At 51.5% G+C, this 13,857-nt stretch overlaps 2 protein-coding genes across 3 annotated transcripts; both read right to left on the bottom strand.

Annotated features, from left to right (window-relative positions):
- Window positions 1-1,471: 1,471 nt before the first annotated feature.
- On the bottom strand, window positions 1,472-4,991 carry S100A14 (S100 calcium binding protein A14). Of its 2 annotated transcripts, XM_081825564.1 has the most exons (4): window positions 2,965-4,991; window positions 2,459-2,567; window positions 1,889-2,035; window positions 1,472-1,675 (listed from the first exon to the last, which is right to left on the bottom strand). In XM_081825564.1, the coding sequence occupies exons 2-4, from the start codon at window positions 2,486-2,488 to the stop codon at window positions 1,538-1,540; spliced, it is 315 nt and encodes a 104-aa protein (XP_081681690.1). In that variant the 5' UTR covers window positions 2,489-2,567; window positions 2,965-4,991; the 3' UTR covers window positions 1,472-1,537. The 2 variants fall into 2 exon arrangements, with proteins under 2 accessions (XP_081681690.1, XP_081681692.1); XM_081825566.1 differs by lacking the exon at window positions 2,965-4,991 and having other exon boundaries at window positions 2,459-2,945.
- A 186-nt stretch (window positions 4,992-5,177) lies between these two features.
- Window positions 5,178-13,690, bottom strand: S100A13 (S100 calcium binding protein A13). The gene is made up of 3 exons (XM_006748092.3): window positions 13,538-13,690; window positions 12,656-12,815; window positions 5,178-5,690 (listed from the first exon to the last, which is right to left on the bottom strand). The coding sequence occupies exons 1-3, from the start codon at window positions 13,681-13,683 to the stop codon at window positions 5,547-5,549; spliced, it is 450 nt and encodes a 149-aa protein (XP_006748155.2). The 5' UTR covers window positions 13,684-13,690; the 3' UTR covers window positions 5,178-5,546.
- Window positions 13,691-13,857: the final 167 nt, after the last annotated feature.

The following is a 13,857-nucleotide window of genomic DNA, read 5'->3' as shown; positions in this document are numbered from 1 at the left end:
CCACCCTCCTCATCCTGCAGGGCTTGAGCAGAAAGAATCTAGTCGGTGGAGAAGAAAGGGAAGGGCTGTCACCTGCCCTGATCACCTGGATCACTGGGAGCCCAGTTTCAGGGTCCCCCAACAGACAAGTTCAGTGAGCATTCCAGGCCAGCCTGGTTGACCACAGAAACTTCCTTGCTCTTAGGATTTCAGGAGTAATGCCTGATTTCTGTGGGCCCCAGTCAGAAGCCGCAGCAGAGCCTGGCCCCTGGTCTTGCGACTCCCGTTCCGACCACCAGGAGCTGACACCCATTCCTAGGACCTGTCAGGTGCAGCAGAGGATTCTTCTGGGAACACCCTTCCCAGGACACCCAAGGGAATTGGCCAGTAGAGACTTCAGCTCTGGGCGCTTGCTCTGTGTCAGACTCTCTTCTAAGGACTTTATGTGATGTGTCCACTATCCTCTTAACAAATCTGTGAGAGATGTGAAGACCCCATTTTACAGATGAGGAAACTGACACTCTCTGTGAGCACGCCCAAAGCTCCAGAGATGATCGGTGGCAGAGCTGGGCGCAAACCCAGGCTGCTTGGCCTGTTTCTCAGCCCTGCCTTTCCCTTGCTGCCAGTCAGCCAAGGTCCAGCACACCGGGGTCCATAAGCGCTTCCCCAGGTGAGCACACGTGGCCTCTCTCCTGTCAGAGGACCAGGCCCTTGGCAAAGAGAAGCCTATCCTTCAGAGAGAACCAGGTCTCCCAGCTTGGGGCCTGGGACCCATCCTCAAGCCAAATCCATGGGGAAAAGTGAGTCCCCACTCACTCCCACTGCAACCACCGCAGCCCCACGTGTCCCGGGCCACCAAGGACTCTGCCATTCACCCCAAACCACCCGTGGACCGAGGTGGGGGGTGGGTGTCCAGTCAAAACAACATCTTTTCTTTTTCCATTTTTTTATTAGTCAAATGATACAAAACAACCATCATTCTTTAAATGCCCAAGCACCCAGCTGGTCCTCTCCCAAAGTAACACCCTCCTCCGCCTCTCTTTCTCGTCCCCTGCCCTGGGCCAGGGACAGAGTGCTGGGACAAGGCTGGGGCAGAGCTGGAGGCAGGAAGGTGTAGCACTGGACAGACAGCTACTGTGTGGGTTGGGGAAGAGATTAGGAAGGGCAGGTTCTCAGAGACCCTTTTTAGTAACAAATAACCAGCCCCATTCCCAGCCCCCTTCTTCCAGTCATTTCCGGTAGCCCACCTCCTCTCTGCCCTCCCACCCCCCCAACCAAATTACTTGGCCCTCTCACCATCCCTATCCCTCCAGCAGCTCGCCACACCTATCCCTGGCCCCCACCCACCCCGAGCCTCCCTCTGGTGGGGACTCCTGGACCCGTTAGCTCCATGGCGCTCCCAGGGATGAAGTGCACAGAGAGCCCTGGGAAGGGTCACTGAGGACTTGAACCTTGCAGAGGTGAGGCAGGTGCAGACGGGGGAATCGTGTGGTGCAGGTGGAGAGGACTTTTATTTCTAGACCCCAACATCCCCCCCAAGAATTCCAGGAAAATGTTCTCAGCTGCCCCGGACAGGGCTCTCCAGCTTCACACTCCTGGCTGCTTCTCCAATCAGCTCCCAGAAACTCCCAAACTCCAGTTTAGAATCGGTACAGCTGCCCAAGTTGGCAATTTTCTCTTCCAGCCCACAGTTGCTCTGAGGGGAGGGAAGACACCACAGCTCAGCAAGGCAGAACCTCCAACCTTCCTGCCCCACCCTGCCCGGGGGCAGGAAGCAGGACCTGTGCCCGGCACTGGCAAGGGGAAGGGCCGGGGCTGCTAGTGCCCGGGGCCGGGGCACAGTGGGTGGGGTCTTGGAGACCCTGCTGGGGAAGTCGGGGCGCTGCCTGGGCTGGGGCCCACTCAGTACCTGAATGAGGTGGGGCAGCTGCTGGGTGACCAGGTCCTGTAGTTCGGAGGCAGTCAGCGTCTCCTTCCCACCCTCCACAGAGTACTGGTGGAAGTTCTTGATGAGGGTCTCAATGGCCCTCTCCACGTCGCTGAATTCCTGCGCATCCTGAGGGCAGGGGACATCAGCAGCATCAGTGAGGCCCCACCCACCTAACAGCACCCTGGCTAATGGGGCAGAAGACAGCTGGAAGGCACAGGCGCTCCCACCCACTCCAGAGCCCAGCATCTAGCCCCCTGCCCCCACTGGCCTCTGCCCTGAGCCACAAGCCAAGCAAGGCTTCCTCCCTGTCACTGGCAGCCCCCACGCAGGATGGGTTCTAGCACGAGGCATGGACACCTCTTCCCAGGAGGGCTCCTTGTGTGGACACATCACCCTGTGTAGACACCAGGGAGGAGTTTGGGTCTTCCAGGCAAGGTCTAGGGTACAAGGCAAGGCCAAGGCAAGGGGGCAGAAGTCAATAGGGACGCAGACCCTCAAGGTGGAGGAGGGGAGCATGGGAACAGAAAGGCCAGGCATGAATGGGCCCACCTCAGCATTGGCTGACCGACACTGTCCCATGGTGCCCAGTGTGCTTATCCTGGTCAGAGTTGTGTTGTCCTACAGCTGGCCGCAGGGGAGCCGATGGCTCATGATCTGCCTGGAGGAGGGAGACCGAGGGGAGGGGAGGGCTCAGCATTTCTTTCTCAACTATCCCCTCTGGCTGTACCCCAGATATTCTGTGCCTCGCTCAGGAGGTCGGGGCCAGCTCCACACGAGGCCCGGTCCCTGCGACGGATCCAGGCAGGAGCTAAGGTCACAGCCCCCAGGCCCACCCATCCAGAGGGAATCCCTTGGGCCTCACCCTAGATCAATCCTCCCACTTCTTCCCACCACTCACCTCTGCTATGCGCACACACACACACACACACACACACACTCCAGCCTCTAGGACCTGGCCCCCAGCCCTTCTCCTGGCAGGCCAGGGTAGAAGAGCCAAGTGTTGCCCTCTGGACAGGGGGCAGCCCATTTAGTTGAAAAGCTCTGTGTCTCCTTACCTGCTGGGAGCTGCTGGGACAGGATGCTAGGAGTTGGCTCACCTGAGCTCAGCTCTTATACCTGGGGGCAGGGAGGGAAGGCAGGGGGCTGGGCCTCCTCCCTAAGCCGCCCCTGCTATTACTGTGGTCTGGGCTGTGAGCCAGCTGTGTGGGCCCCACCCTCCATTGGCCAGAGCTCCAAGAGCCCGCCCACCCTGCCACTGGAGGGGACCATGGAGGGCTGGGTCTGGATTGCCCCTGGCCCCAGACCAGCAGGCAGAGTCAAGGCAAGAGAAAGGGAAGGGAAGAGTGGGGCCTTGGCAACACTGCAGGGTGAAGCCCGGGAGGAGAATGCTGGAGGAATTGTAGGGCAGGGAAGTGGAGGGGCTTTGAGAAGGAGAATCAGAGGCTGATCAAGGCAGGGCTTGTGGTCCAGGGGGAATGAGGGACATGTGAATTGAGAGAGGTCCCCAGGGACCACTCTGTGCTTTGCCATGTCACACACACGCACTCATACTCCTCCCAACAGGGCCAGTTTGGATGGTGACACTCATACCTGCAGTCCCCATGGCTGAGAGGTGGGGAAGGAGCCACAGAAGGGCAGCCTGGTAGAGGGGACCCGACTGAGTGTTGTCCCGACTCCCCTTCAGCTCCCCTCAGCCAGCAAGCACATGAGTGAGAGAGACCCAGATGGGTTACCTGGCAGTTAACAACCTCTCCAAACAGGTTGGGCTGCCTACTTCTCCCTCCCTCAGAAACCCATGCCTTCCCTAACACCCCCACCCCAATCCAGTGCCCAGGATGACATCCCAGGAAGCCTGGAATGACCCCAGTGGACCTCCTCACCTGATGGGGAGGGGGAAGGGAGAAGGGCAGGTGAGTTAGTGTGGGTCAAGGCAAGGATGGGGTGGGGCCCAAAGCCTGAACTCTGAGGTCAGGAGCATGTCTCCCACGCCCCTCCCAGCCCGTCCCTGTGTCTCCTTCTAGGGCTCCCCTCTACTTCTAGAAGTGTCTCCATGAAAATGCCCTCCCAAGAGTATCTCATCATCTTGTGTTCCTCAGAGGGTCTCAATCTGGGGACCCCCCTGAGGGGCTCAATCTGAGGGTTTCTCCAAGAGTGCCTCAAACTTGGATCCCACTGAGGAGTCTCAGTCTGGGGGGCCCTCCTAGAGTCTCTCGCTGCGGGGAAGCCCCCTGTGAGATCCCCTCTGGAATGTCTTCAGCCAAATAACCCCTCAGAGTCCCAGCCTGGGGGTCCTTCTGGGGTCTCTCAGTCTGAGGGCACTTAGATGGAAGGTCTCAATCTAGGACCCTTTTTGGTGTGTAGTAGGGAGGTTGTCTCAACCTAAACGTTCCTCTGGAGTAATGGACACCAGACCCTGGCAGTGACAGCCGACGGAAGGCCTCACCCACTGGGCTGCCCTGCCTCTGCTCCCTCTGGTGGCGAGCAATGCAAACCATACGCCCCTCAAGCCAAGAAGGATGGGGAGAAGGGCACCACCGTCCATCCCACAGTCTTCATACCAGATCCTTGTGTCCATTCTTCTGCCTCACCCCTGCTATGCAGGGAGGAAGGAGAGGAGGGCCTAGTGTTCCCAAGCTGCCCATCCAGAGATGATCCTAGTTCATCACAGAGGCTATGGAACATCAACCCAGTTCCACCTATTCTTGTCTTTGTGAGCTCAGCCTCTCTAAAATCTGTCTCCTCATCTCTAATATAGGACCTAAAAATAGCACCTCCCTGGAGGGCAGTGGGCAGGGGATGGGCTAGACGGGGGACAGGCAGTAAGGAGGGCACCTGTTGTGATGAGCACTGGGTGGTGCATGGAAGCGATGAATCACTGAAGTCAATACCACACCATATGTTAACTAACTAGAATTTAAATAAAAATGTGGAAAAAAATAGTACCTACCTCAAAGGGCTGTGAGAATTAACTAACTTAACACAGGAAAAGTGTTTAGTACTGTGCCTGGTACACAGCAAGCCCTCAACCCAAGTTCACTGCTATCCTTACCATCCAATGACACAAACCCCAGGAATAAGAAAAGTGGGAGCTGCAGAGGCACCTGGCAGAACAGGACTCATTACACCTGCCCCAGAGATCTGTTCCTTCCTTTCATATACTCATTCATCAACCATTTACTTATTGAGCACCTACCCCGTCTAAGACCTGGTGCTAGACGCTGTCGAATCCAAAGATGACTAACATTCCTGGTCCTTAAAGAGCTCATAATTTTCTTTTAAGACTTATTTATTTATTTGACAGAGAAAAAGCACAAGCAGGGGGAGCTTCAGAGGGAGAGGGAGAAGCAGGCTCCCCGCAGAGCAGGAAGCTAACACAGCGCTCGATCCTAGGACCCTGGGATCATGACTTGAGCTAAAGGCAGACACTTAACCAACTGAGCCACCCAGGTGCCCCAAGAGCTCATAATTTTTGGACCCACTCTTGGTTCAGGGCAGAACTTATGCACTGCTTACTCTCAAGAGAAGAAAGAGGGGTAGGGTGGGAATAAGAAACATTTATGTTTCAAGGAAGAGGCTTTTTTGGAGGGCGTGGGGTTCTGTCTGGCTGGCCCCGCCCAGCACTGTCCTGGTCAGGGCTTTACTCCTTCCGGATCTCCAGGGCCCTCTCCTTCCGGATCTCCTTGGCCAGCTCCCCTATCAGTCTCCAGTATTCGTGAAACTTGAGCTCGGAGTCCTGACTCACATCCAAGCTCTTCATCTTCTCGTCTAAGGAGCCCACGTCCTGAGGAGACACCAGAGGAAAGGCTGGGGTTAGAAATGAGAGTTCCCAAGACAGGGAGAGGCCAAAAGTGCTCATCTCCACTCTCTCCATAGAGGACCTGCCCGGCTGCAGCCCCCGGGCGGCGCTGCCACGGGGTCGGGCACTTAACCGCCTCTCCAGACCAGCCGGGCTGCCACGGCTGTAACAGCCGGAGGCAGGGGGCCCGACGTGCAGTGTCTGCCGGTGTGTAAACACTCCCACCACGGCTGACTGTGAACCACAAACACGGTGTCACTGAACACAGAGCTGGGAAGAGGTGCGCACAGTGGGCTCTCGCCCACAGGTGGTGAGCTCCAGCACACCACTGCACCTGTGATTTGCCCAAGGGCCCACTCTGGCCATCCGCAGAGCACAGGACCCCGGGGGGCCATGTAGGCACGGGCCACTCTGGGTGCTCAGAGCCTTCTCAGGCCACAGAAAGCTAGAGAAATTCGCGGCCCTAAGCTGCTCATTCGCATAACCCCAACGTGTCCCATTTTTTCCAGTTTGGTTATTAGCCTGGTTGATCAGAGGAATGGCAAAGACATGGGGCATCTGATTTTGTCCTTGACAAAGTCTCGCATGACAGGACTGTGAAATCAAAGGACATATAAACTGGACCCATGATCAAAGGATCTGTTACTAGATACACAATCACAACCAAAACATAACCTATTGAACAACGGACTGATGTCAAGCTAGAGAAGGGTGCCACAGGCAGAGCCTAATGCTCAGTATTTGAATCAATATTTGCACGAAGGCAGAGAAGACATGCCAAATCCACAGAGGGCACAAAGCTAAAGCTAATTCATAGAAAGCTAAGCAAGACCTTTGTAAAAGCCACAATCATGCCTTTTTTTTTTTTTTTTTAATATTTATTTGGGAGAGAGAGACAGCAAGCACAAGTGGGGGGAGAGGCAGAGGGAGAAGCAGACTCCCGCTGAGCAGGGATCCCGACACAGGGCTCGAATCCAAGACCCTGGGATCATGACCTGAGCCGAAGGCAGACACTTAATCGATTGAGCCCCCCAGGTGCCCCCACAATCATGTTTAATTTAAAACACTATAAGAACTGCCCGTGGAAGGCAAAGATGCCCAGTGTAACATTATATTGGGAGGGAGGAAGACATACAATTAATCAAGAGAAAGAAATAAAAGGTATAATAAGTATTAGGAAAGGAGAGGCAAATTCACCTCTTATTATATCAGCAGTTATATAATTGCAGACCTAGGAAAAACCAAGAGCGATAATGACCAACATTTCAACAATTGTAAGCACTTAATAGTGCTGACTGTTCCAAGGCTTATGCTAAACACAGGACATGCCTTACTCCATCTAACTTCATAATCTGCTGGAATGACGGGGACCTTGTCCACCTTGTTCACCACTGTAATCCCAGTGCAAGGGAGAATGTCTGGCACGTAGCAGATGCCTGTTCGTCACTGTAACCCAAAGCCTAGGACAGTGTCAGGACAGGACATAGTAGGTGCTCAATAAATATTGATTGAATAAATGCAATCCAACAAGGAAGGTATTATTATAAGTCTATTTCACAGATAAGAAATTAAGGCTCAGGGGCGGCTGGGTGGCTCAGTCGTTAGGCATCTGCCTTCGGCTCAGGTCATGCTCCCAGGGTCCTGGGATTGAGTCCCGCATCGGGCTCCCTGCTCAGTGGGAGGCCTGCTTCTCCCTCTCCCACTCCCCCTGCTTGTATTCTCTCTCGCTGTGTCTCTCTCTATCAAATAAATAAAATAAAATATTAAAAAAAAAAAAGAAATTAAGGCTCAGAAGGAGTGGGTGACCAGGGAAGACAAGCTAGAATCCGCATTTGAACCTAGATTTTCTGACTCAAAGCTTAATGCTCTTATCCACTACTCTGTATTTCTTCCCCCCAGTCAGAAAGTATACGAAAGATCCTGTTTAAAAGAGTAACAAATGGGGGCACCTGGGTGGCTCAGTCACGTAAGCATGTGCCTTGGCTCAGGTCATGATCTAAGGCTCCTGGGATGGAGCCCCGCACTGGGCTCCCTGCTCAGCAGAGAGCCTGCTTCTCCCTCTCCCTCTCCCACTCGCCCTGCTTGTGCGTTCACGCATGCGCTCTCTCTCTCTCTCTCTCTATCTCTATCTCTGTAAAATGAATAAATAAAATATTTTTTTAAAATAGTAACAAATGAAATAAAGCACTTAGTCATAAATTAAGAAATCAATTAAGCTTTTGTGAAGAAAAATGAACTGAAGAATATGAGAAAACATGAATAGAAAAATGTACCCTTTTTTTGAAAGACTCAATAGTGTAAAGATGTCAATTTTCCCTGAAATATAATTTTATATGATCCTAATTAAGTATCTACAGGATTCTTTTTTTTTAAGTTTTATTTTATTTTTACTCTTTTTTAGTAACCTCTACACCCAACATGGGGCTCAAACTCACAACCCCGAGTTCAAGAGTCACACACTCTTCTGACTGAGCCATCCAGGCGTCCCTCTATAGGATTCTTTTTAACATGATTAAATGTTTCTAAAATTCTTCTTGAAAAACAAACTGTGGGATCCACCACAAAATTCTGAAAAATAAGAATAATGAAAGAAAACCAACCCTACAGGTAATTAAGGCATATTAAAACTACAATAATCAAACAAAATTGTTAATAAATAATAAAGATTAATGAAACCCAATAAAGAGACCCAAAATACATATGGAAATTGAATAAATAATAAAAGTGGTATTTCAGCAGGAAAATTTTAATAATAAAATAAATTGTTGTTGTTTTTTTTTTAATATATTAAACTGAGAAAGACCTTTCCAAACTTGGCATAAAACACAGAAGCCATTGGGCGCCTGGGTGGCTCAGATGGTTAAGCGTCTGCCTTTGGCTCAGGTCATGATCCCAGGGTCCTGGGATCGAGCCCCGCCTCGGGCTCCCTGCTAGGCGGGGAGCCTGCTTCTCCCTCTGCCTCTGCCTCTCTCTCTCTCTCTCTCTCTCTCTGACTCTCATGAATAAATAAATAAAACATTAAAAAAAAAAAAAACACAGAAGCCATTCACTAGAAGTTTGATAGATTTGACTACAGAAAAATTTTTTATATTCTGTATGGCAAAAACTACCAAAAATAAAGTCAAAGGACAAAGGACAAGTTAGGAGAAAATGTTTGCAACACATACAATAGACAAAAGGCATATTTCTTTATTCTATAAAGAGCTATAATAAATCAATATGAAAAAGAAAATCTCTTAAATAAAAGAAATAGGCAAGCAATTCACAGAGGATTATCCATGTCCATCAAAAAAACTTTTTTTTTTAAGATTTTATTTATTTATTTGACAGAGAGAGACACAGTGAGAGAGGGAACACAAGCAGGGGGAGTGGGAGAGGGAGAAGCAGGCCTCCCACCGAGCAGGGAGCCCGATGTGGGGCTCGATCCCAGGACCCCGGGATCACGACCTGAGCTGAAGGCAGACGCTCAATGACTGAGCCACCCAGGAGCCCCTCAAAAAAACTTTTTAATTTTCCATTTCAATCAGAATTCAAGAAGTGTAAATCAGAGCAAGGGATCAGTTTCACATATTAGATTAGCAAAAACCAAGTCTGATAAGACCCGATTTGGGCAAGGACGCAGGGAAATAGGCATTTGTATGCACTGTTGGCCTTGAAACCTTGCTTGGGAGGCAATATCCATGAAAATGAAAAACAAACATGCTTTTGACCTAATATTTCTACTGCCACACATTTACCCTAAATATTTTCCTCAAGTATGTAAAGAAATGTAAACAAGAATGTTTGCAAAAGAAAGAAAATGGGTATCAGAAATATCCATCAATAGAAACTTAGCTACATAAATTTGTGTTAACCTATATACCATATGTATAGTGCATCATTTTCTTAAAACAGGAAAGTATCCACTTTTTTAAAGATTTTATTTATTTATTTGACAGAGAGAGAGAGAATGCGCACACGCACCTAAGCAGGGGGAGTGGCAGGCAGGGGAGAGGGAGAAGCAGGCTTCCCGCGGAGCAGGGAGCCCTTAGCAGGCAGATCCCAGGACCCCGGGATCATGACCTGAGCCGAAGGCAGACGCTTAACCGACTGAGCCACCCAGGAGCCCCAACTTTATTTTTTTTTAAAGATTTTATTTATTTATTTATTTAACAGAGAGAAAAAGGTAGCGAGAGCAGGAGCACAAGCAGGGGGAGTGGGAGAGGGAGAAGCAGGCTTCCCGCGGAGCAGGGAGCCCTTAGCAGGCAGATCCCAGGACCCTGGGATCATGACCTGAGCCGAAGGCAGACGCTTAACGACTGAGCCACCCAGGCGCCCCATGGTTCCATTTTTAAAAAGGTATTTGTAGAACAGTAGTTAAGATGCATTTATTCATTTACTCAACAATTCTTACTCTCTTTTTAAATTTTTTTTTTTTTTTAATTTCACTCACTTGATATCTGCTCTAAGTGTTGGAGATAAAACAGTGAGCATATTCCTTTCCTTCATAGGACTTACATTCTTGGTAACATGTAAGTGTGTACGGAAGTCAGGTTGTGATGGGTGTGTTGTGAAAGAAAATAAAGGAGGTAAAGGAATAGAGGACAAGGAAGGTGATCTTTGCATTCTTAGGTGAAGGAAGGCAATGCTGAGGATTTGCCATTTGAGCAGAAATCTGAGTTCAGTGAGAGTAAGACTAGCCAATACCTAAGGAGTAAGCATTTTGGACCAGGAGAGCAAATAAGTATAAGTAACTTTGCTGCGTTTGAGTTTTGCTATAAAGGGGAGCGGAGATATAAGACATAGCAGGAGGGACTTACAGAGCCAAGAGAGAGGGTTGTTTTGGGTTTTGTTTTGTTTTGCTTTCCTTTTTTTAAGATGGGAGATATTACAGAATATTGGGAAACCAATCAGAACAATCCAGTGGAGAGGGAAAACTGATGATGCCAGAGAGAGGAGGAGGGACTGAAAGAGTCCAGATTTTAAGTGGTGAGAAAGAATGGAGTCGGGCAGCAGAGGAGGGTTGCCTTGGGCAGAGACAGAGGCTTCAGGTAACAGGCAGGCCCCGTAAATGCTGCTCTGCTTAGATTTGGGGAGACAGTACACAGGAGTTTCCTGATTGCTCTTAAGTTTCTCTAGAAAATTCTCAGTGAGAGGGAGAATGTGGAAAGAGGGACTGGGGTTTGAGGAGAGGAAAAGTTGTGACATTGTCATCTGAAAGAGGTGGTAAATGAACCAAATTGGGAAATGGAGCAGAACTGGCAGGCTGTGCCAAGGGCCCCCTTGGAGTTTGTGGTTCCAGAATTAAAGAGAGACAAGTCAACACTGTGTATCAACTATACTTCAATGAAAAAATAATAATAACAAAAATTATAAAGTGGGACAAGTCAACATGCAGCACCTTTTCCTGCAGCCAGATTCAGCTACCCAAGTGCAGAGGCAGAATGGTTCGTAGACAACTGATTGGGTTGTTGTTGTTTTTCCTTTGAGAACGGAAATTTTTGCTTTATTTTGGATCTGAGAAAGAATGGTAGATTTAACCCTCAAGTTAATGGAGGTGAAATATTGGACTTAACCTGAGTTGAGATTCTGTCAACCAGCACAGGGAGAAACAGAACCAAGGGAGCTGAGGGACTGATTGTGTTGCTGAGCCTTAGAACCCAGCTGAGTGAGAAGAGAACTGACACGAGGGGCTGACATGGGAAAGAAAATATGACAGGGTCAGGAGAATGACGGTCCCCATGGAGTCGAGGAAATGCTAGAGTGGGAGGAACAGAACTGGAATGGCAGGAGGTGGTACCCAGGGAAAAGGAGGCTTGAAATTGAGATTCTGGAGGTGGTACATTATTTTGCTAATGACAAGATCTGAAGCAAGAACAAAGGAGTAGGCTGATCAGAAGCAGGACAGAATCTTTGGAAGCAAGGAGTTGAAGAAGTTGAAAGGCCCAGGTGTTGGATGAATTTTCTGTGTGCTGACTGAGGACTCCGACAAAAGCAGTGATGAGAAACAGTAAGGCAGAAGCTGAAGGGGGCAGGTTCCAAGGAGCTTTGCATAGTAGGAAGAAGAAGAAACTAAGATCTGGAAGCAGTGACAAAAAGCTAAGAGGTCACTTCTTGCATTTCCAGGCCCGGAGGGAGTTGGATTTGGAGGAAAAACCAGTCACTATGTGGCAAGGCTACAGGGAATGTTGAACCTCAGGTGGAGTCTCAAGTCTCCTGAGAGAAGAGGAAGGGAAAAGTCTGAGAAGTCTAGGGATGTACGGGATTTTGCATATGATAGACTGAGTTTCCAAGATGTGTTTGTTGTTTGTTTGTTTATTTTTAAATCCATATCCACACACTTTCACGTGCCTGTGAATTCTCAGAAAGGGTATAAAAGAAACTTAACAGCCTGCTATGATTAGGCAACTCGGAGTGGATGAAATCTAAACTCCTACTCTGTCCAGCAAGTAGGAGAGAAGGAATGACCTTATCCGGTACGTTATTGAGGGGATTCCCAGAGGGGGTGAGAAGTAGTCAAAGATTACTTACAGGTCCCTCCTACCCTGAGGTTCTGTCACTCCATGAACTGGGCTATGATTTTCTTTTTGACAAACCCCTTTCTACAGCTGGGCCTCAGTTTCTATACATGTGAAGTGAGCAGTTTGGTCTGTGTTTTCTCTCGCCCTCCTTCTAGCACTGATGGTCTACGACTCTCCTGGAAGCCACCTTTGGGCCCACTCCTGTAGTGGAGAGGTAAGACCAGAGAGCAGACATAAGACCCAACAGCTCTGTCTGAGGGGAGTACAAAGTCCAGTAACACACTTGCACTCTCAACAACACAGTGTGGCCAAGCTACACACACAGTCACCCACACCCTTGTCCACCCCACACCCGGGGTCACATTATTGTGCCCGGAAACATCACCTCACATCCACAGTGTCCCGCAGCCACTGTCTTCCAAAATCTCAGGCCCAGAGACCCCCACTTACCTTGAGCAAGTGAGGCAACTGCTGAGCGGCCAGTTCCCTAAACTCATCGATGCTGAGGCTACCCTTCCGGCCCCCCTGCCCTGCAAAGGTGAAGAAGGTGCTGACCACTGTCTCAATGGCCGCCTCCAGCTCAGTCAGTGGCTCTGCTGCCATCAGGACTCTGTAGGACGGGGAGGGAGAGAAAGGGAGAGTTAGAATAGACCAGAGTGCCCTGCCCTGGCATTGCCGCCTCAGGCCCCTGCCTGGAAGAAGCATTATGGGCCAGGAGAGAGGGGACAGGGATGGAGCCTGGGGCAGGGACCAGGAAACGACAGCTCAGCGTAGGTGGGGGAAGGGGTGTTTGCTTCCAGAAACACCATCCTCTCTAGGTCTGAGCCTGGTGGTCCTTTCCAAGTGTCAGTGCCGTAGGGACCCCTCGGTGGTGGCCCTTCGGTCTGGAGACCCCTCTGAGAGGAGGCACTTTGGAGCGGCCCCTCTGTGGCCTTCAGTCCCAAGGGCCCTTTCTTGGAGGCTCACCCGGTCCCAAGGGGTCCTGAGGCTGCTGGTCTCCAAAGCCTGTTTGTGCAGCGACCCCGCCCGCCCACACGCTCCCGCCCGCTCTTCCCAGCAGACAAGCCCGGGGTCAGGCAAACCGCCGGCTGCGGTCAGCCTGCGATCAGGCCGCAGGGACCCCGCCCCGCAGGGGCAGCGGGCACAGGGCCCAGCCCACTCCTCCAGCCCCTTCCCGCCACTCCCCTCCACGAGGACAGCGGCCGGCCCCCCAAAGCCTCCCGAACCCCAGTCCGAGCTGGCTCGGGGAGACGCCCGGGAGCCCCGGGGCGGGGGTGGTGGGGGCGAGGGGCGGGAAGGCGCCCGGCCCCAGGGTGGGGGCACGGGACTCACCGCGGCAGGGGGAGGTGGGCGCAGGGGCCGGAGGGCAGGAGGGAGCGGAGCCCCAGCCCAGCCCGGAGGTGTCCAGCTTCTGCCTTGATGCCGGAGGGAGGAGACCGCCCAGGCCCGCCTCTCGCCCGCCTCCCGCCCCCCAGCATCCGGGCGGGGTGCCCGGGTCCCCCCGCCCGACCCGGCCCACGCGCGCCCCTCTGCAGGGGGGAGGCGGGAAGGCGCCTCCCGGACAGACCCCCTCTGGGCACCGGGAGCCCACCGCCCCGGTAGGCTCTGCATCCTAGAGGCCCGAGAGGGAGCCCTGGCCAGGAGTTCAGTCT

Source organism: Leptonychotes weddellii, chromosome 6 (genome assembly GCF_054177405.1).
Source record: "Leptonychotes weddellii isolate Sample4059 chromosome 6, ASM5417740v2, whole genome shotgun sequence".
NCBI classification, from domain to species: domain Eukaryota; kingdom Metazoa; phylum Chordata; class Mammalia; order Carnivora; family Phocidae; genus Leptonychotes; species Leptonychotes weddellii.
This window is presented reverse-complemented; position numbering and strand designations above follow the sequence as displayed.